The 22054-nt window shown below is 47.6% G+C and overlaps 1 protein-coding gene across 5 annotated transcripts in view; it reads right to left on the minus strand.

The window, feature by feature from the left end:
- DCLK2 (doublecortin like kinase 2) overlaps positions 1-19766 on the minus strand; it is a 62878-nt gene extending 43112 nt beyond the window's left edge. For 2 of the 5 annotated variants that reach the window (XR_010303591.1, XR_010303592.1), the window contains exons 1-2: positions 18781-19765; positions 10680-11014 (exon numbers count right to left, since the gene is read on the minus strand). Coding sequence is in view for 2 of the 5 variants with exons in the window: in XM_064149441.1 (XP_064005511.1) it covers positions 10680-11014; positions 18781-19195 (750 nt within the window). In the remaining 3 variants the exon portion in view is untranslated. Of the gene's footprint in view, positions 1-10679; positions 11015-18780 lie in introns of all 5 variants that reach the window. The other 3 variants (XR_010303593.1, XM_064149441.1, XM_064149439.1) reach the window with 3 other exon arrangements.
- Positions 19767-22054: the final 2288 nt, after the last annotated feature.

Here is a 22054-nt window from a genome sequence, read left to right on the forward strand (position 1 = left end):
GTAAGGTCAAGATTGCATCTGTTCCACCTCCAAAAAGGATGCAATGACTGGAGAAATATCACCATTTAAGCAGCCTATATAGTGTGAGCTGTCTTTTTTCCTCCTGCTGATTTCCATTACATGTATGATATAAAATAATACGTAAATAAACATACACATATATTATATATATGTCATTTGACTGATATTTTGTTGGCACATCGTGTCAGAAACAGAAACTCCTGAATGTTTGTCATTCTCTTTCTCTGTAGACCACAAGAATCTTGGCTTTTCCAAGAGCCCAAAATGCTCCCTCAGGCGTGACTGATGACATCTTCAAATGCTGAACTCTCACCACACTCCGAGACCATACAGACCATAGAAGTGTAAAGCAGGCACTTCAACAAAAATCTATCAGGGTATCATCAGTGAATCTCACCTGCAGCTGTGCCAACAGATTCTCTTTATGCTTCCATGCTGGCAGAATTTCTGTCCATACTGGAATCCTGGTAAGAATCTGAAGTGCTTTTACACTTGCTTACAACAGAATTAGCTTTAATCCCTTTAGCCACTATTGCTAAAGTGGGAGTGCAGTTCTGGTGACTACTCCTTCATTATCAGGTTATTGGTGTCCTTAGTTCTACTGTCAAGGTCTACAGCTTTTGCAGATATTCCCCAGTGCTTAAAGGGCTTCCTAAGCAGCTTCTGGGAACATATGTTGTTTTTACTAGCTCTGGGTCGAGTTTCACTGTGCGTGCCAAGCAGACCTCCATGGGGCCCTGTCAGTGATCAACTGATTTAGTGTTCAAAATTAGAACACTAACTGCCTAGCTACTTGCAGCAGATTCACTGCAAGAGTCTTAATTCTTATCTGCATTCAGCATATGCCACAGCAGTGACTTGATTTGCCTTCGCTGACGTTGCTGCTGGGTTAGGAAGGACCAGCAGCAGAGTGCACACTGCCCAGCACACCAGCATGGGCTGGCAGGCACCTGTCTCACTTCAGTCACAGAACCAGTAAGGCTGGAAAAGATCATCAGTCCAGCCTTCTACCCAACATCTCCATGACCACTTGCAAAAGCCTTCCCTAGACAAGAATCACAGAATCATAGAATGTCAGGGGCTGGAAGGGACCTTGAAAGCTCATCCGGTCCAGTTCCCTTCCAGGGCAGCATCACCTGTACCAGGCCACACAGGAGTGCATCCAGGCAGGTTTTGAGTATCTCCAGAGAGGAGGACACCACAACCCCCCCACCCTGGGGCAACCTGTTCTAGTGCTCTGTCACCCTCACAGTGAAAAAATTCCTCCACGTGTTTACATCAAACTTCCTATGCCTCAGCTTCCACCCACTGCCCCTTGTCCTGTCACTGGGCATCACCGAGAAGAAGCTCTTTTAGAAGATGCTTAAAGAGAAAAGCCACGAGGTGTGATTTGTGCTAAAACAAAGCATCTGGGGACATTAACAGCAGCATTTGTTAATTCAGTTGCAAGTGAAAAGTCCAAAGGGTAACAGGCAACATGGTTCATTTATTCCTAAAATACAGGTAGAATAATAGAAAGGGTTGAGGTTGGAAGGGACCTTAAAGATCATCTAGTTCAAACTCCCCTGCCACGGGCAGGGACACCTCCTGCTAGACCAGGCTGCTCAAAGCCCTGTTCAGCCTGGCCTTAAACACTTGCAGGAGGGAGGATCCAGTGGCAGATGCTGCAGTAGCTTTTCCTGCAGCTGGCAGGTGACATTCTTCTAAAGAAAAGCTGCAAAAGTATGTTTCATTGACTTCATGATGGTCCTGCCAACCTCCACAGCTCCTCCAAACACAATTACTCATTCTTTACTAACAGAGAGCTGGTGACAAAGGAAAGCAGAACTTCAACCCGCTGAACCGAGTCTTTGCTTCATGGCATTTCCAGCTATAGCTGGGCAAAACAGAGTTTTGAGAACATGGCACACAGGGCATATTTGCAGAGCAGAAAACAACGCTGACTTTGCAGGCAGGAGGTGCTACAAGGAGACTGACTCAGTGCCCAGAGTGCAGCCACTGGAGTATTCCTCTTTCCTTCCCAAGGCCTACAAACTTCCAGCTGCACACACAGCGGCACTGCTCCATTTAAGTGCTGGGCAGCTCTTTGCTTTTAAAAGTTGCCTGGTGCTGCCAGCACTTCAATGTTGCTTTCCTTTCAGACTTCTGTGCTTAAAGGTTCAATGCAAATTAATCAGCTAGCAGTACTTTAAACATTAAAGATGAATATTCCTTTTCCTCTCTCTCTGATAAGCAGGGCCGGTTGTGACCGGACAAGAGGTGATGCTTTTAGCCTAAGGAGGGAAGATTTAGACTAGGTACAAGGGAGACTTTTTTTTTACACTGAGGGTGGTGACCCACTGGACCAAGTTGCCCAGAAACTCGGTAGATGCCCAGTCCCTGAAAGGACTCCAGGTCAAGTTGTCTGGGATTCTGAAGCTAAGGGGGGTAGAACAAGATGATCTTTAAAGGTCCCTTCCAACCTAAATCATTCTACCACTCCAGGATTGCTGTCATTAATTCTCTGCAGAAGAGAATGTCATTTTTCCTAATAACTGGTAGGCACCCAGAAGAAAAGTTCATGTTTTAAGATTTCAACAGTTTTACTTCAGAGACAATGGCAATCTGATTACAGCCAGCCATGAAGCATCAATGTGACAACGTGAAAGACAAAGCTTAAAACTGGAAAGCCTGCTTAGAGGCTGTGTCGTGAACAGGAACGGAGAAAATTCAACCTCGAAACCCCTTCGCATGTCGTTGGTAAACAGCTTTGTATTGTAAGATGCCACCGGCTTCAGCCCAAGAGTTTGCGTGTTTGAATGTGATGATGGGAGCAGCCTTTGCTGGACTAACACAGGGTAATTTAATTACAGGGGAAAGAGGAGCCCAAGATCGCCGAGTAATGAGGACCCTGTGACACAAATGCTAATCTGGCCTATGACAGCAGCAGGATGAATTCAGGCGAGTTTTTTCCCCAGCCTAGTTGCCCGCTAACGGCCAGCTCAGTGGGGCACAGCAAGCTCCCGCGGTTTAGCGCCCGGAGCCGCGGCCCGCTCCTCTGTCCCGCCAGCTCCAGCAGCCCCTTCCTCTCACCGGCGCCGCGGCCACTGCCGTCGCGCAGCAACAAAGAGCGGGCGGCAGCGCCGGTGGCACCGCTCCGCCCGCGCCGCTGGTTTCCCACAGCGGGCAGCTCGGCACTGGGACCACGGGCTGGCAGCTCTGGCTGGGCACGGGCAGCGACGCAAAGCCCTGGGGCTGATCCGCTGCAGCTCCAGAGTCTGCAGCAGGCTGGGTGGCACTCTCAGCGGAGCACACCCACGCTTGCTCGCAGCTAAGACACCAGCGATCGCTTTTGTTTCCCTTGCCACGCTCTGGTTTAGCAGAGCTGACTTTGCTTCAGGGGCTGCTCTTGCGCTGATTAGAAACCCTCTATTGCTTTAACGTCCCGTACCACCATCCCGTTAGTCTGGTGGCAGGGAAGGTATCACCAATATCTAAACATATCATCACTACGTATCTAAACCTTACTGAAAAATAAATCCGCCCCCAGCAGGCCCTGCTCCCTGTAACGCTGCATCACATTCCCAAAGCTGGAACTGCGTATCCCTGTTCAGAGAAAGATACATTCTCTAGCCTGTCCTTTATGTAACTGTAATTTGGGGTTTTGGTGTTCAGAAAGTAAGAACAATGCACAAGAGTTCCCACTCCCACTCCTCAACAAATTCTAAAGAGCTTTGTTCCAGAGAGCCAAGTTTTCCCGTGCCAGACTGTGGCCATTTCACACGGCATGACCTTGGTTTCTTTCCTTGTTGCATTAGCAGCAGAGCTAAAGAGCCTCCTCAGCAGGACTGCTCGCTCCCAGTTGAACACCCTGAGATGACTCACTGGGTGTTCATGGCTGGTCCTCTTTCAGTACTTTTTCTGCAGCACAGTGAGCATCACAGTTTTGTTACTTTTAAACAAAATCCTTACCAGTTTGCCTCTTCTTTTTCACCCTCAAAATGGTAATTGGACTGGTAGGATGATCCTCTGACAACTGTGATCAAAACTGTCAATGCTTTCTAGGGTGAATCTCCAACCACACATTATCTGCCTGTGGCAGAAAAGGCTTCAGAAAGTGTTCCATGGCGAGATTCGTAGCTGGAAGAAAGATCTCTGTATTTTCATATTTAGGGGGGGGATTCAGACCCCTGCACCCATGACAGGGCACAGTAAATTTCAGGTTAGTTTTCACAAAGAACTACAGATGGGAATAGCGTCACAGCCATGAACAGAGCCCAGAAATATGTCTTCTGCTTGCATATGCCCTTTCCTTCTTCCTTCTAGCAATAAATAACCCCAGCTCCCAGTTCTGAGCATAGTCTGAATGAAAATAGCACACAGCAGTGCCCACGGATGAATCCATCTCCTGTTACACAGACTTCCTCAAGATCAGGGCCACCTGCACTACTTTGTTGTCCTTAGACTCACAACATCTGCATCCCACACTGAGCAGACATATCTCTCCCCAGTTGTTCTCTAATACAATCCTAGCCTCTAATATGATCCCAATCCCCCTCAAATCACATTTTATATCACATATTAGAAGATGTTTGCTAGAATTGGGATAAACCCATAAATATTTGACAGTTTGAATTGCAAGGGACCCTAAAGGTCATCTAATTCCAACCCCCCTGCCATGGCAGGGACACCTTGCACTAGAGCAGGCTGCTCATGGCCTCTTCTAGCCTGGCCTTGAGCACCTTCCTGTATGGATTCCCCAAAGGATGCACATTTCAGTGGCATTTAGATTTTTGTTATTTTATCTCTGCAGCTCTCCCAAGTTTGTAGACAGCTTTGGTTACTGAAAACACTCAAACCTAAACACACAGAGAAGTTTTCAGAACCCTCACTTATTGGGCTGCTCCAAGGAGAATTACCCCTTCATCCCTCAAGGGCATGGGGTAGCAGTGGCTCTGGCAAAGTCAGATACTGTCTGGACTTGATGATCTCAGAGATCTTTTCCAACCATGGTGATTAATTGTACAGTGACTATTTACCGCTGAATTCCATTAGACCTGGTTCACTTTAAGCCTATGAATTTCCTTTCCTGTGCACAGAGCAGTCACAGAAATCACTTCCTTTTCTCTCCTGCTGCTTTGTTCTGTTCATTCCCCCTGAACACTTGCTCTCTCCCTAGCCTAGGCCACCCAGCCTCTTTCACTCCTTCCTAAATTGTGCTCTTGTAAGTCTCTTTACACTCCTCTGGACTTCCACAATAGAGCCATCCTGGCAGCTGTCACTGCACTGTGCAAGGCACAGCACCATAGGTCCTGCCTGACATACATCAGGAGTATGCATTGTCACCTCAGTGTGGATGTTGCTTTCCCTATGCACAACCACTGACATCATTGACTCATCTTCAGCTGTGTCCCTTTACCACTATCTCCATGGTTAATAACCAGGGAGTCTGATATTATTCAACCTGCTTCATTCCAAACAGTGATCTGCAGTGTGCCTCACTCCCTGCTCATCTGGTCAGCATGCTCAGTGCAGGGAGCTGGGGCTTTATACCTTGGAGAGAAGACAAATAAGGGGTGATCTCATGTTTATAAATATGTAAGAGGTGATTGCCAGGGGGATGCAGTCAGCCTCTGCTAGGTGATGCCCAGTGACAGGACAAGGGGCAAGGGGTGGAAATTGAAGCATAGAAGGTTTCATGTGAACCTGAGGAGGAATGTTTTCACTGTGAGAGTGACGGAGCACCGGAACAGGCTGCCCAGGGAGGTTGGAGTCTTCCTCTCTGGAGATATTCAAGAGCCATCTGGATGTGTTCCAGCGTGACCTGCTCTGGGTGATCCTGCTCTGGCAGGGGGGTTGGACCAGATGATCTTTCAAGGTCCTTTCCATCCCCTGATGTTCTATGATTCTATGATCTATGAAGCTTGTTCTACAGCCCATCTTCCAGGTCAGACACACATTCATTGACTCCTACTCAGTCTAAAATTCCAGCTTGGCAGTGAATCATCAATATCCATTCAGAACAACACCACAGCAACTGTGCATTCTCTTAGACCATGCTTGCTTTCATGGATGTGAAAGGTCAGTGTCAAAAAGCTGACTTCAGACACAAAGAGTTCCCACTGTTGTTTTCTTCCCCTTGTCTCTCTCCTCAGTCAGGTCATTGGTTTGTAGCTTTTACCACAATAACCAAAGACCCCAAACCTACCCCAAACCCCACATCATATATGCTGTTGAAGCATTTTGTGTCCTGAGCTCAATGCAAACCAGCAGGCTCCCTCAACAGACAAGTGCTGTGTGAGAGCCCTTCAAGCCCATAACCCAGGTGAAGGTAACTGCACAGAACAATGTGGAACTTTCCAGCTTCCAGGTAACTGAGGCGTTCCATCCTACATACTCGCTCCTAAGAGGGCAAAGGATCCCACCAGCCATCAGCAAGTTGTTTTCAGTCTCGCTTCCTTGTTATTTTTTTCCCTCATAAGTCTCAGAGTGAAGTTATTGAGTTCAAACTTTGGGATACTCATCTCATCCAATGACTATCAGCAACAACACCACCAGAATTTCAGGGCTCCTCTACTCTCTTTTTTCAGTGTTTTCCTACACCTTAGAAAGTAACCTTTAGCTCTTCCACACTGCTTTACTCTCGTGTCCATCCACTGAATGAAGAACACAACTCTTGACATCAACTCATATGAGCTCTTTTCTCCTCCTCTGTACTGGAACTGTGTATCCTTTCTAATACGATTTTCCAGGCCACTTAGTTCCTGTTTTCCTGGAAAGTCTCTCCCTTGAAAGTTCTATTCTCTCTCTTTTAAGGAGAATCTGAACCCTATTTCTGGTTGGTTCTCCATCAATACATAACGCAAAAACAAAGCCAAAGAAAAACCCAAACACAAACCATCAATGTTTTCCTCTAACATTGCAACACTACTCAGTGCTGCATCAGGAGGTCTCAGAGGTAGTGGTCCTGTTCCCATTCTCTCAGATGATACTGCACATCATCTGCTGATCTTTCAGTCCCATAAGCCAACACAAAGACCAGTATTACACAGCTAGTATAACCTTAGCCCCTTCCCTCACACCACCTGCAAACCAGGTATTTCCTCGGTGATAAAAATGCGAAGGAGCAGGGGAAAGTAAGAAACCAAACACTGCAGAACACAAGAGCTACATTTATAGGAGCACAGACATTTACAAACTGCCTTCTTTTTTCCCTTCTTCCTCTCTTTCTTTCTTTCTTTTTTTTCAGTGGTTGCTTTCAAGCTGGGCCAACACTTCAACGAACATAAAAGGTCTGCCTCCTTGGCAGATTTAGAAGAAAAAGCAATTACTGCATTAGAGAAAATCGTCTCCGAAACTTTCACCGACTGGCAATTGGCAGCAAGGCAACTTTTTATTTGCCAAACTCCACAAAGCCCTTGGGCACCAACCTCTGTGTACACCAGCAACGAACAAAGAGAGAAAAACCCACCCTCTTGCCTCATATTGGGGTCAGCCCTTCACCAGGGGGAGGTGGGGAAGCAACAAACTAATAAAACCCCAGAAGCATTCCTGCTCCTAGATAAGCTGAAGGATTGGAGGTGCTGCTTGATGAGAAGCTCAACATGAACCTGCAGTGATAGCTTGCAGGCCAGAAACCAGCCATGTCCTGGACAGCATCACCAACACCATGGGCAGCAAGCGAAAGGGAATTTTGTCCCTATGCTCTGCTCAGACCCCCCCCGGGGTCCCATGTCCAGCTCTGGGGTCCTTAGCATGAGAAGGATATGGAACTGCTAGAGCAGGTCCAGAGGAAGCCACAAAGATGAAAAGCTGAAGGCTGGAGCACCTCTCCTACAAATACAGGCTGAGAGAGTTGGGGTTTCTCAGCCTGGAGAAGAGAAGTATCTGAAGGGACTTAGAGGGGCTACAGGAAAGCTGGAGAGGGACTTTTGACAAGGGCATAGAGTGACAGGATGAGGGCTAATGGCTTCAGACTGGAAGAAGCTGGATTTAGATGAGACATTAGGAGGAAATTCTTCCTCATGAGGGTGCCAATGCACTGGCACAGCTTGGCTAGGCACAGGTTGCCTAGCAAAGTTCTGGAGGCTCCAAGCCTGGAAGTACTGAAAGCCAGGTCAGATGGGGCCCTGAGCAAGCTGGGCTAGTAGGAGGTGTCCACCACCTGCCTGGGCAGCCCATTCCAATGCCAATCACTCTCTCTGCCAACAACTTCCTCCTGACATCCAACCTAAACCTCCCCTGCCACAACTTGAGACTGTGTCCCCTTGTTCTGTTGCTGGCTGCCTGAGAGAAGAGACCAACGCCATCTGGCTACAGCCTCCCTTCAGGTAGTTCCACATTTCTGCACTACTGCTGCTGAAACACTTCACACAGAGGGCAGCTGCAAGGAGCAGCTATGTGCAGGCTGTCAGTACTAAGAACAAGACACTTCTCAACCCTGCTTGAGAACATCCACATCTGCAGTTGAGTCTGATGGTTGCCTTTACCAGGGAAGAGCAGGTACTGCAGCAATTAGAAATTTTCTACTTACTCCAGAGCATTACCAAGGACTATCCTCACTGTAGACTGAAGACAACCATCATTCTACCATGCATAACAATAATGTGCGAGAGATGACATTAATTAATGGTATTGATCCCTCGCGCACTACTGCATCTTCCACATCAATGCAGACCACTGAGTTTCTGCTGTGTTAAGACTCAGAAAGAAAACTGCAAAAACTGAGGTTATCAGCTCAGATTCACCTCTTTGATCTACTTGCTTGAGAAGATGAAAATCATCTTATCCAAGACAGTAACAGAAGACTTCATGGGCAAAAGAGACTAATGACTATGTACTAAATACCCTCAAAGCTATTTTATTATTAATTAAACATGGCTAAATCACATTTTGGATGTGATTCTCTCTTACCAAATCACATTAACAAATCTCATAAAAAATCAAACCATCTGGAAGAACTAAAGAGCACATTACAGTGCCACCGAACACCAAAACTCAAGGATCTTGCTGGTACATTTGCCCTACTGCCTTTAATGCGAAGGAACATAAAAGTTCTTGTATTTGATTATAAAACTGTGCCACAGCACACAGCCAGAGAGAGGGGCCTCGTGCTGAGACCACCCCAGTGCACCTGTTCTACCATGCATTTGCCAGCAACCTTCCACACGTAAAGGTGCTTTTTAAGCAGTCTAGGAAAAGCCTGACACGAAAAATTCTCCCTTCGGCTCAAACATAACCGAAACTTCCACCAGGAGTTCACCCAAATATATAGGCATGCAGGACTGCAAAAATAGCTGTGGAATCCTAGACTCCTTCTGGTTGGAAAAGACCTCCAAGATTATTGAGCCCAACCATTACCTAATTCTACCAAGGCTAAACCATGTCCCTCAGCACCAAACACCTCCAGGGGTGGGAATTCAACCACCTCCCTGGGCAGCCTGTTCCACTATTCAAGAACCTTTTTAGGTATGAAGTGTCTTCCAATATCCAACCTAAAACTCCTTGGTGCAACTTGAGGCCATTTCCTCTCATCCCCACCTGGGTATAAGCTCCTTTCTGGGAGTTGTAGAGAGCAAGAAGGTCTCCTCTCAGCCTTCTTTTCTCCAGACTGAGCACCCCCAGTTCCCTCAGCCACCCCTCCTCCTCTGCCATAGTCTAGTTGATTGGCTAGGGCTGGGTGATAAGGTTGGACTGGATGATCTTGGAGGCCCCTTCCAACCTGAGTGATTCTATGATTCCTCAGTAGAACTGTTTACCAGACCCTTCGATCAGCTTTGCTGTCCTTCTCAAGACCTGCTCTAACAGCTCAATGATTTTCTTTAGTAAGAGCCCCCAGACTGAGCCCAGTAGTCAAAACACAACAGTGCAGACACCCGATACTGACTGTGATCTGCTCTACAGGCTGTGTTGCTCTCCAGCAGTACAGTTACAATGCTGTCCAAGCGCCACATCAGTGTCAAATACAACTATCAAGTATCAGAGTCCTGTTGCCCAAAGGGCTGCATCATCGACCTGAGTGATCAACAGCAAATGTACTCCTGATGCAGCAGAACATTCTGTGGGTCTCTCTTTTGTATTTCTGACAATAAAAGACCTACTGCATTGTTAATCCTGGCAGCATGTTTTTGCAGTGCTAAAATCAAAGGTGAAAACAGATGGCAAAGATAGGATCACCCCCCCTTAGAACTAGTCCAGTAAGATCTTTGACCTGAGAGCCTGCTGGTTACTACCTCCAGATAAACATATCAGTCCTTTTCCTACTTCAATAGCAAATCTCTGGAAATAAAATGGAAAGAGACAGGACTATTTTTTAGTATCACTCAGCACTAGGGAGTCATCTGAAAGCATGACTCTGCTCCTGAAAACACAGATCTATTGTAACAAGTTTGCTTGCAAAGCCTGCAAATAAACAATCAACAGACACTTTTCTTAGCAACAGAATTAGCGTACAAAAAAACTTACAATGACAATTGACTAACTTCTTTGTTGTTATCTGAGAATGTGATTTTTGGGTAGACATATTTTAAAGAAGATTTTAGGAGTTGCTGCTTAATGAAACTGTATCTATTCAGAAGCAGGCTAAAGCATATACAGTAACAAGAATTCCAGTTATGGAAAACAAGCGGCTGAGATGACCTCACAGTGATCAAACAGACACAGCACATTTAGTCTCCTACCTGCTTTCCATCCAGGGTACAAAGCCTCTTGACTACACCCGAATCTAACTTAATGGCTTCTGTGATGTCAGTCAGGACCTGCTCAAAGGAGTGAGCAGTCTTCTTGTTCAGCAGGATCCTCACAGCCTTCCGCGGTTTGACTCCACTCCTAATAACAGTCACTAGTTTGGGTTTAATGAAATCTTTACTCTCCTTCACCTCACTCTTGGTGGATGTCAAAGATGGCAAGGAGCGACTGGTCCCAGTCCTTATGTTCACACACCAGTTGGGATTGACGTTCTTGGTGTAGTCAACCTTGCGGTAGGGCTCATTGGATGCACAGACATAACTTTCACCTGGAAAGGAGATGACACTGTCATAATTTGGGGGGGGGGTTGCAGCTGTTTAAAAAAAAAATCTTTTAGTTATTTATTTATTTTCCCCAGAAAGCCTGATTTCAGCTGCAGGCCACTGGAAATGGAGGGCTGTGAACTGTCAGAGCTTTCCACCCAAGCAGTACTTTCACCGAGCAGATTCAGTAGGCTTCCAGAGACCTCTAGTTGAGAAATGGAAAACTCCCCACCCTAGCAGTAAAGGGTAATCAGGGGGCTGAAGATACTGCCCATTTCTTTTGGATGGGATCATTCCTAACATCCAGAGTCATTCTGCAGGGCGTCACAATACAGGACATTAAGAGCATTCTCCTACAGCAAGCAGAACACAGAATTACAGAACTGCTGAGGTTGGGAGACCTTTGAGATCATCAAGTCCAGCTGCTTCCCTAGAGCTCACAAAAGTAGCCAGATCCTCTCTCTCTACTCCTCAGATATACACTTCAAGATGTGTACCCACACGTCAAAGTTTGATTTTTGATTATTTATGGAGGATTAAGACTTACCAGAGCAAAATCCAAGCATCTGAAGACCCTTGCCATGCAGGACACATTAATTTACTGGCAGTTATTCACTTCAACACTTTTTAGACCAGAAACACCTACTGAGGCCACAAGTGGGGCTTTGAGACCATAGGAATATGAGAGGACATCGACAAGCCTCGCATGTCAATGTCTCTTCTAATTCAAAGCCTGCACTGCTGGGATCTCCTGAAGTCAGGAAAGGGAGGTCAGATAACAAAGAAGTGTTTTCACAGGCTAGTGATGGACACCTTCACACTGAATCCCTTGAAGTGGCACCAGACCTAAGGCGTTCCTTACTTTCCTCCATTCCTTGCCATAAGCCTGGAGACCAGTTGGCCTTTTTTCAGAGGAGGACACTTTTCAAACTGCTGTTTGTTGTTTGTCACAACCCTTTCAATGCCTGACAGCACTATTCAAGATGCAGACCATGACAAAGGACATCTTTAACTCTGGGTTAGTTCTCTAACACACATCTCCAGTTCCAAAAAACAACCCCCAATTTATTTTTTTTCTAGAAGAGGCAGAGTATTGCCAGAAGGATGGAAGGGCAGCATTCCAAACTGACAGAGCACACCATTCGTCCAGGCAGCAGAGCCACCTAGGTCTTAAAATGCCAAGACTGGTCTAAGAACAAAGCTGCATGCTCTAGGTTCCTGGTGGAATAAATCAAATTCACAGCCTATATACAGGGCAAGGGATAAAGAGCAATTCCACAAGGAGCTCCAAGGGGAGGCAAAGGAGAGCTGGAGAGGGGCCTTTTAAAACAAAGACATGTAGTGACAGGGTGAGGGCTGATGGCTTCAGACTGGAAGAAGCTGGATTTAGATTAGCTATTAGGGGGAAATTCATCCCCAAAAGGGTGGTGAGGCACTGGATCAGGTTGCCTAGAGAAGCTGTGGAGGCTCTAACCCTGAAAGTGTTTAAAAGCAGGCTGGATAGGCCTGGAGAGTGCTGGTCTAGTAGGTGCTGTCCCTGCCCAGGGCAGGGGGGTTGGAACCTTTAAGGTGCCTTCCAGTCCAATGCATTCAGTGATTCAGGGAAAAAGAAGCCAGTCCCTAACACTGCATTGAGTTCTGTGGGCAAAGAGGTGAGCTATAGTCTAAGGGAGCAGAAGGATCTATTAAGCAATACTTTTTCTCTTTTTGATTCAGACAAAAAAGAAAAAAAAAAAAAAAAGCAAGAATTACAGACCTAGGATAGAGCTGGAACTGAGCAATGCCAAAGTATTCTGCAGCAGAAAGCTTAACTAGGCTGCAGAGCAGCGCTGGCAGAAGAATAAACTGGCATGATAATTCCACCAGAGCATATGTGCCTTCTATCTCATGCTTCACGGCAGCACCCAGAGCAGTCCAAACGTGTCAACCCTTGCCCAAAGAAATCCTGCTACCACCCAAAATTCCTCAGATGAGGCATATGCTCACTTTAAAATGGGGAACATCTGCTGGTATTTTGAGTCACGACATAACTAACAAATGAAGTAAGTTTCCTCCTGATTCTCTGTGTTACAGCAATAGAAAGACAAAAGGCTTGAAACACTGCCTATGAGGAAGGAACATTATCTGTCTCTACATAATTCACCTGTACTGCATTAAACTCCAGATGCACTATCCATGAAGCAAGAGCTCTGTGTACTGTGTGTATCCAGTTTAAGGGGGCTGTAGAAGGATTCAGTTTCAGAGAGCTACCAGCCTAAACATCTTACCATTTCCTCACACCAGTAAAATGCAGATGGTGAACACAGAGAAAGGATGAAAGAGAAACCAAGACTGCATTGATCGTTTTGATCAGCAGCTGATTTAACACTGCTTTGTTTATTTAGTTCATCTTTTTTTTTTGCAACCTGTTTCTTCGGTACTGTTATCCACAGGAAATGTGCCTTGCCCACCTGTCAAGATACAGAGATAAAGAGAGGAGGGCATCCATGTACTCTGCAAAACTCAGCCGTGCAGTTTTAGATACTGAGGGGAAAAGAAAGTCTATGTTGTCCTCTCATATCCCCACAGTATAGCACTTGCAACTCGGTGTGGTTTTGGGGAAGCAGCTGACTAACATCTTGGGGATACACCATGTCATGGGTAATGTAAGGAAGAAATTATCTGTGTACAGCACCCAAAAATCCTGAGTCAGGATACTTGAAACAAGAGCCTCTAAATTAGGTTTGCTGACCTGCTTGTGCAGAGTGCAAAAAATAGCTAGCAGTAACTGACAAACACTAATTACTACCTCCTGAGAGTCAGATAGAACATGTTTTCAAGTGACACACTGAGTGATAAAGCTGACACAGGCAAAAAGAAAACTCTCAGTCTCCATATTTCAGTGTGTGCTCCCCTGTGAAGCACACAGGACAGGGATAGGTGCATCTCACCTACTAAACTCACAGCTCTCACCTTCTTTGGGTGGAGCTCACTAGCTTCAAGGGTACCAAAAGCTGCTTATTCAGTATAGTGCAACAGTTAGTAGGGCTACTGACCTTCTCAGTTCAGGAGCCACAGGAAAGGACCCTTTTTTTGAGTTCCCTAACACAAAGCCAAGCAGATTTGCAGAGCAGTATATTTACAGCACGAATAAAAGGACTGGTCTAAAAATGCAACATCCCCTTTTGAAAAAGACTGTGTTATTTAGATCCTTGTAGAGAACTTCCTTCCTCTCCAGTTTCTTACAATTCCTCCACTTTCACATCACCTCCAATAACCCTGGGTAAGTCACCATCTCTCCTCGTCTGCAGTAATTAAGTTCCCCACACATTTATAGAAAGCTGGGATAACAACGAGGACTTTAGCGGATGACTAATTGCTCCTAGCTCTCTATTGGCTTCAATCAGGAGCTTCAGATGACAGCTTCCTACAAACCTCCACAGAGCGAAGGAACAGCTGAAGTCAGAAAGGACCCCTGGAGATCATCTCATCCAGTCTCCTGCTAGGGCAGGATAGGATCAAAGCTTTTGGAAGACAGTTAAGGCCAACTGGTACCAAACTCAGCTGACTCCACATGCCTCCTTCACGGCCAGGAAACAACTCAGAAATTACCTCTCTCCTGGCCCTGAAACTACAGGTGCGCAGTGCCGGAACTGTTTGGTTTAGCTGCGATTGAAAGTAAACAAACAAGGACACCCCTCTGTCACATCCACAGCCAAGACTGAGCAAGGGCAGCAATCTGAATGCATAGTTGGAAGCATATGCTTCTGATGGGTTTTCATCCCTCTTTTAAACTGTCTTTTAACTCTTATATCTGTTACAATTGCCTCTCTTTAAAGCGTTAAAGCTTTTGCCTTCAGCACTGGGAGGTAATCACATTTTTTGGAAGAAGCAAACCCACAAACTGCCTACTTGGTGTTACCACCTGCTTGCCCTGACAAAAGAAAGATGTTCTTCACCTAATAGAGCAGTGTGCCTCAGCTAGAATCCCAGGCAGCAAAGCAGGATTGAAATGTAACATGCAGCAGCCACAGCTACCGTCTAAGGCAGAAAGTACTTCGGTTGTTCAATACCTTGTTTCAAAAACATTCCTTCAGTGGGCGTGAGTGTAGCAGAGCCTGCACTTCTAAAGACACGTGTCCTAGACTGCCTTGCTCACAGCCTTCTTGCCTCCTGCCCAGAGACTGCCCTAAAGGTGCCTGCTGATTGTCTGCACAGCTATGAAGACAAAACTACAGACATCTTATCAAGAACTGTACTAAGTACTATGGTTGAAAGAACAAAGACTATTAGCAACACTTCCTACTCAGAGAACTAGGAAGAATTCTGTATCACATATCAAACTAATTTAACTTCTCTCGCTTTCCTCTCCCAAACCCATGGAATCATAGAACTTGCCCAGCTCTCCCCTGATTTTGTGCACATGATCATCCTTCCCAGCTCTCACCACTATTTTTAAAGATAACACTTGAACTTTGTTTTTCTTGCTGAAAATTCAAATGCAAGCTAGCAAAACAGCACTCAAAACTACTTCTGGTGCTACTGAAGTTCAAGTTTCAGGATATCACCAATGGTCAAGTATTTATTCTAGAGAAAAAAAATCAAGCTTGCTTTGCTGAAACTGTAAGAAATAAAGACAACAATAACGAACCAGGTCCTCTTTCAGCATCTCAAGAACAAAACAGTGGCGAAGAGCTCAGGTAATTTCAAGGAATGATGGATTAACTATATGTTAGCAGCTTACTTCCTGCCCTTGTATATGCTTTCCTCTCTCTGGTGACTTGACTTACACTGACAACATTTTTGGCATGCTAATTGGAAAACATCCTATTCCAGCTATGATGCTAGAGGATTTTCCTGAAAGTTGTATTGGTCATGGAGAGATGACTAAGTAGTTTGAAGCCTTTTGTCTGCTCCTTTTGTTTTACTGAGAGAGCACAGAACTGGCATTTCAATTGTGACATTCGCTTTGCTTTATTCTTCCAGTGAAGAGCAACAGCAAAGGTCACTCATTCAATGCGTGTGTGAAGAAACAGGAAAGTTTTTGCTGTCAGTTATGAACTCAAGTAGAGCTAGGCGAGTGCACACTCCACCTGTACTGGTGACAAGCAAGTCATTCATCCTTATTTTGTTAAGACAGGAAAACTTAGCATCATTACTTCCACAATGTTTCAGAAGTTACCATTAGTTTATCCAATTTCTGCTCCATCTCCTTACTCTACCATCCCCACTCCAGCACCTCAATATTTTTAAAGCTGTCTCTAGGTTACCCAGTGAATCATGGGAAAATGTTTTGGTTGATTTCATATCTATTATCAGACAGTTGATACTTCAAGTCTACAATCATTTCACATGCCCTCTGGTTTTGCTGGAGAGTAGTCTTGTGGTAGACCATGTGAAGGGGAGAGTCCTCAGGCACTGTGTTACTAATATAAAGTGCACTTTCATGCACTTTTTGTTCAGTGAGACCCCCTTAATGCAGCAAATGCTGTGGTTTCTCTCTTCCTCCCTTAGATTCTGGAGTGGCTGACCCCAAATTCCCAAATGCTTTTACTGGTGGGTTATATAAAACTCTTCACATTCCCTCTCTCATCAAATTCTCCAGGTGAGATTCAGCGTTGCTTTGGAAAAATAAGTTTCCAAATCAGACCTTACACATCTGGAAGCCCCAGTGTGTGTGCGTGTGTGTTTGTGAATTAGAACACCTACAAATCCTGCTTTTTCATTGATGCAAATCAACTATACCTGTTGGAGAAATTCTTGTTAGCAGAGCACACAAGAATTGATAAACAGTGAGCAACCCGTGCTGGGAATGTCCTTGAATCCATCTTGGGAGTTTAGATAGCAGGCACAGGGTAGCTTCCCCCCACATGCAGCTGCAGGGGGTGGAGTGCTGCAGGTGGGCAGAGTTTAGCCAGCCCCAGAGGCTGACCCTCAGAGTGTTATGGTATGCTGACCTATTGATGCCTTACAAGTAACTCTGGACCCTCTGACTGTAACCAATCTTGGTGGAGCACGCCTATTGCTAGAAGTGTATACAAGTCACTGCATCACGGAAATAAAGGGGATTTGACCATCTAACCATAGTGGTGAACAAAGAGTCATCTTCCCATTGCGCTCCACTGAACGTGTTTTCCAACATATACCTGCCGTACAGTCACTGGGTGGAAGCCTGCAGTAGCAGTTTAGGTACCTGAGGAGAAACATCAGGTGTAAATTGATTATGAGCCTCTTTGTGTGCACAACATAATCAATACATGTGAAAGGATGATTCATAAGCAATGAAGTCTGCCCTAAGCCTCCTCTTCTGCAGGCTGCACACCCCCAGCTCCCTCAGCCTCTCCTCACAGGGCTGTGCTCCAGGCCCCTCCCCAGCCTGCTGCCCTTCTCTGTACACCTTCCAGCACCTCAACATCTCTCTTGAATGGAGAAGCCCAGAACTGGTCACAGCACTCAAGGTGTGGCCTGAGCAGTGCTGAGCACAGGGGCAGAAGAACCTCCCTTGTCCTGCTGGCCACACTGCTCCTGAGCCAGACCAGGATGCCATTGGCTCTGCTGCCCACCTGGGCACACTGCTGCCTCACATTCAGCTGCTATCAACCAGCACCCCCAGGTCCCTCTCTGCTTGGCTGCTCTCAGCCTCTCTGTCCCCAGCCTGCAGCACTGCTTGGGGTTGTTGTGGCCAAAGTGTAGATCCCTGCACTTGGCCTTGTTAAATCTCATCCCATTGGCCTCTGCCCACCCATTCAGCCTGTCCAGATCTTCTGCAGGGTCTCCTACCCTCCAACAGATCTACACCTGCTCCTAGCTTGGTGTCATCTGCAAACTTACTGATAATGGACACATCTGAAGACATGACTTCAGACCAGCTTGTTTTAATAATTGGTATGGTATGAATTTCACTTTTCTTGGCACAAGGCCTTTCTCTGAAAGTTTAAGCCACTGTTGAGTCATCAATGTCAGGGTAACAACTGTTAGAGCACTAAATCACAGCATTTCCCTCTTTTACAAATGGTGATGACTGAAAGGTAGCCAAGAATCTGCCGGTGAAAAGAATGCCTGCCACTGAACTACCACGAGAATCAACCTCACACACGCAGGCAGCTTTTGTCCAGATGATGGTAGAAGCAGAGGGCCCACAGTGTGAAAAGGAGACCTATTGCATCTCACAGCAGCAGGAAACCCTGACCCACACACCCACAGGACTCCACAGCAGCTGGCTTTCAGCAAGGGAGCCCCAAAACCTTGATGATGGAATCACAGAATAGAATCATAGAACTGTTTTGTTTGGAAAAGACTTTTAAGTCCAAAGCTGATGTCAAACCATGTCCCTCAGCACCACATTTCTGTCTCTTTGAAACATCTCCAGAGACAGGCAGCTTGTGCCAGTGTTTGAGAACCCTTTCAGCGCAGAATTTTCTTCTATCATCCAAATAAACCTCCTCCCTCGGTGCAACTTGAGGCCATTTCCTCTCATCCTATCACTTGTTACCACGGAGAAGAGACCAACTCCTATTTCACTCCAGCCTCCTTTCCGAGAGTTGTAGAGAGCGACGAGATCTCTCAGCCTCCTTTTCTCCAGGCTAAGCAACCCCAGTTCCCCCAGCAGCTCCTCACAAGACCTGCTCTCCAGATCCTTCACCAAGTTTGTCGCACTTCTACCAGCGAGAGGAAAGCCCACCCCAGGGACAGCCTGCAACCCACCACCTGGCTCATGCCACCTCTTGCCAGACCTCAACATGCCAGGGCATAACCCGCCCTGCTTGCCCCTAAACCAACAAAGACTCCTCACCTTCCAGCACCTCATCCAGGCTGGTGAGCTTCTTGCTGCCATCGATGGTGTAGATAGTACGGACACCCTGGGGCAAGTTCACGTTGTCCGACAGGGACCGGGTGAGCTCAACCAGGAGGGCATCGAAGGAGCGGAAGCGGTCGGTGGAGATGGCATACACCAAGCCCTTGAAATACCTGTCGCCGTTGCGGTAGAAGCGTGCTTTCCGGGCTTTCTTCTCCGAGCTGAGCGCCTGCAGAGTCCGCGTCCGGTAGAGGCTGCAGTGGGCGCTGTGCGCCGGGCTGGGGATCAGCCCGTTACCCCGCGGCCCAGCGCCGCCGCCACCGCCGGTACCGGCGCGGCGCGGCCCGGTGCGCTGCTGCCTCTTGTCCCGCTCCTCGAAGTGCTCCAGCTCGATGCTCCGGCTACTCGCCATGGGCAGCTGCCTGCGCGCCCTCCCAGCTCCGCTGGCACCGAGGCCGGCTGCGGGCTGCCGAGCTTGGCCCTGACGCTTGCAAAGGCTCCGGCCGCCTAATTCAGCATCGCGCCCGGCCTCTCTCGCCAGGAGATCTGCGGGTGACCTGCCCCGCAGTCGCGGCTCCAGCTGCCGCTATCTCCGCCGTTAGCCGCTGCTCTGCCCGCAGTCGCACACAAAAGCATCCCTCATGGATCAGCTTGGCGGCTTTCGGCTACAAGCAGCGCCGGGGAGGGGGCGATGCGGCGGCGGCGGCAGGCGGGAGGCTCGGGGGAGCCCCACGGCCGCACCCCCGCGCCGTGCCCATGCAGGCTCGCACAATGCGGCGGACCTCAGCCTCTTCCCTGCTGGCTCAGCCGGAGAGAAGCGCAGAGAACGGAGCGTCTATTCCGCCAGCCCCCTCCCGGTTCCAGCTTTCATCCCGGCGGCGGGGCACCAGGATCTCTGCGGCGTCAACGGCCGCCAGTCCTCCTCGGGAGCGGCACAGCCTCCCGGATTCCCGGCGGACAAGGGCGCGGGCAGCGCCCGGCAGCTCGGCGAGAAAACAGCCGCAGCGGATCCGGCGGGAGGAGCGAGCCGCGGCCGGCGCTCCGGCGGGAGGCGGGCGGGAGGCAGCGAGGAGGGGCGGGGGCGGTGCCACCTCGGCTGCAGGCTGCTGTGGCGCCCGCGGGCCCCCGGCGCGGGGGGCGTTCAGGGAGGGGACAGCTGCGCCGGGCGGACGGCGGCTCCTCGGCAGCGCTCCGCGAGCGAAGCGGGAAGAGAAAGAGGTTCTTCTAGGGAAGGAGAGCGGTCGCGGCGCCATCAAGGGCAAGTCCTGTCTGACCAACCCGATAGCCTCTCCACGACGGAGTAATTACATCCATGGACAAGGGAAGGACAACTGATGTCCTCTACTGGACTTCCGTAAAGCCTTTGACACCGTCCCGTGCAACACCCTTCTCTCGAAGTCAGATACAGATTTGATGGTTGGACTGTTCAGTGGATAGGGAATTGGTTGGGTATCCAACCAAATCCAAAGGGCAGTGGTCAATAGCTCAACATCCAGATGGAGATGGGTGACAAGTGGTGTCCCTCAGGGGACTGGGACCACTGCTGTTCAGTGTCTTCATCAATGACACGGCAATATTGAGTGCACCCTCAGCAAGCTGAGAGGTGTGGTTAATAAGCCAGAGTGACCTGGACAAGCTGGAGAAGTGAGTCCAGGAGATCCGCGTGAGGTTCAATAGGGTGAAGTGCAAGGTCTTGCACCTGGGTCAGGACAATCCTTGTTATCAACACAGGCTGGGGGATGGGAGATTGAGAGCATTCTTGCAGGAAAGGACTTGCAGGTACTGGTGGATGAGAAGCCTCACACAAACTAGCCATGTGCATTTCCAGCTCAGAAGGCAAATCACATCTTGGGGTGCAGGTTGAGAGAGGCGATTCTGCCACTCTGTTCTGCTTTAGTGAGATCTCACTGGGAGTGTTGTGTTGAGCCCTGGGACCTCCATCACAAGAAAGATATGGACCAGGTGGAGAAGATCCAGAGGAGGGCCACAAAAATCATCAGAGGGCTGGAGCGCCTCTCCTGCAATGACAGGCTGAGAGAGTTAAGACGGCTCAGCCTGAAGAAGACTTGGGGAGACCTTATAGCTGCATTTCAGTGTTTGAAGGGGACCTACAAGGAGGCTGGGGAAGGACTGTTTAAAAGGGTTTGTAGCACTAGGACAAGAGGCAACATTTTGAAACTAGAGCAGGGTAGATTTAGGTTGGACATTAGGAGAAAGTTCTTTCCAGCAGTTTCTCTAAATAGTTTTCTACACTTTCTGAACATTTATAATTATTATTTACTTATTTTTCTGGTTTGAAATACTACAAAGCCAGGCACTATCTCACCATTACGGCTGGGTTTATTCCAGTGTAAACATCTAGCTACAGTATTCCTAAGGACAATACCTGGAAAACATCCCTGAATTCCATTCTTTCTTGACGTGCCAGCTTCTGTGATTCCTGGAAGCTTCCACAAATAAAAGGAAGTGTAAAATCACAGAGCTGGATTATCTCCTCTGATAGTAAAATCAACAGAAGGAAGAGAAGGGGGAGATGTTTCATCTGGGGCATGCATATACCTACTAAAATTAGACATGAGGCTCTTACCTAGAAGGTAAAGGACAACTTTCTAGACTGGTTTTGGTGTGTAGTTTGCAGTCCAGTTCAAACTTGCCTCAAAGTGGATTGGTCTCAGCTGTGAGGCTGTGTTTTTGCCCAGTAGTACACATTGCATGGACACCTCTAGTCTTTGCAGAGCAAGTCAGATTGCTGAGTTTAAAGCTCTGCTGAAGGTTGTTTGAATTAGCCCTTTTCAATTTGCTCATAAAAGCTCAGGGAAGTTTAAGGTCCTTCTCCTACACACCTTCTACCTCCTTCCATCTATTGCCACAGTCCTGACAGTGCCCAAACACTTTCAGAGGACTCTGTCCTCTGTCTTGTTGGACATTGAGACTTAATTCTTCCCAGCTTCTGGAGAAAGAGGCAGACAACCTCTGACCCTGTTCTCCTGGCTCTTCTAAGCAGGACTTTCAGGTGTAGAGGCAGGATGTCGTGCAGTCTCACACGATGTCAGACTGGCCACATAGGCTGATCACATGCAGGCATCCAGTGTCTGCTCCCGGTAACCCGCGGCAGTGGAGTTTACCAGCAAACGATAAGGCAGTAGGCAATAGCAGCAGGCAACAGCAGAGCACAGGAGGGTGAGCAGGCTGTTCACCTGTGTATCTCCTTTTATCAGTGTGGGCCTTTGGACACAGAATAGCCAATCAGGATGGCAGTCAGCCAAGCCTC

The sequence above is a fragment of the Pogoniulus pusillus genome, chromosome 10, assembly GCF_015220805.1.
Source record: "Pogoniulus pusillus isolate bPogPus1 chromosome 10, bPogPus1.pri, whole genome shotgun sequence".
NCBI classification, from domain to species: domain Eukaryota; kingdom Metazoa; phylum Chordata; class Aves; order Piciformes; family Lybiidae; genus Pogoniulus; species Pogoniulus pusillus.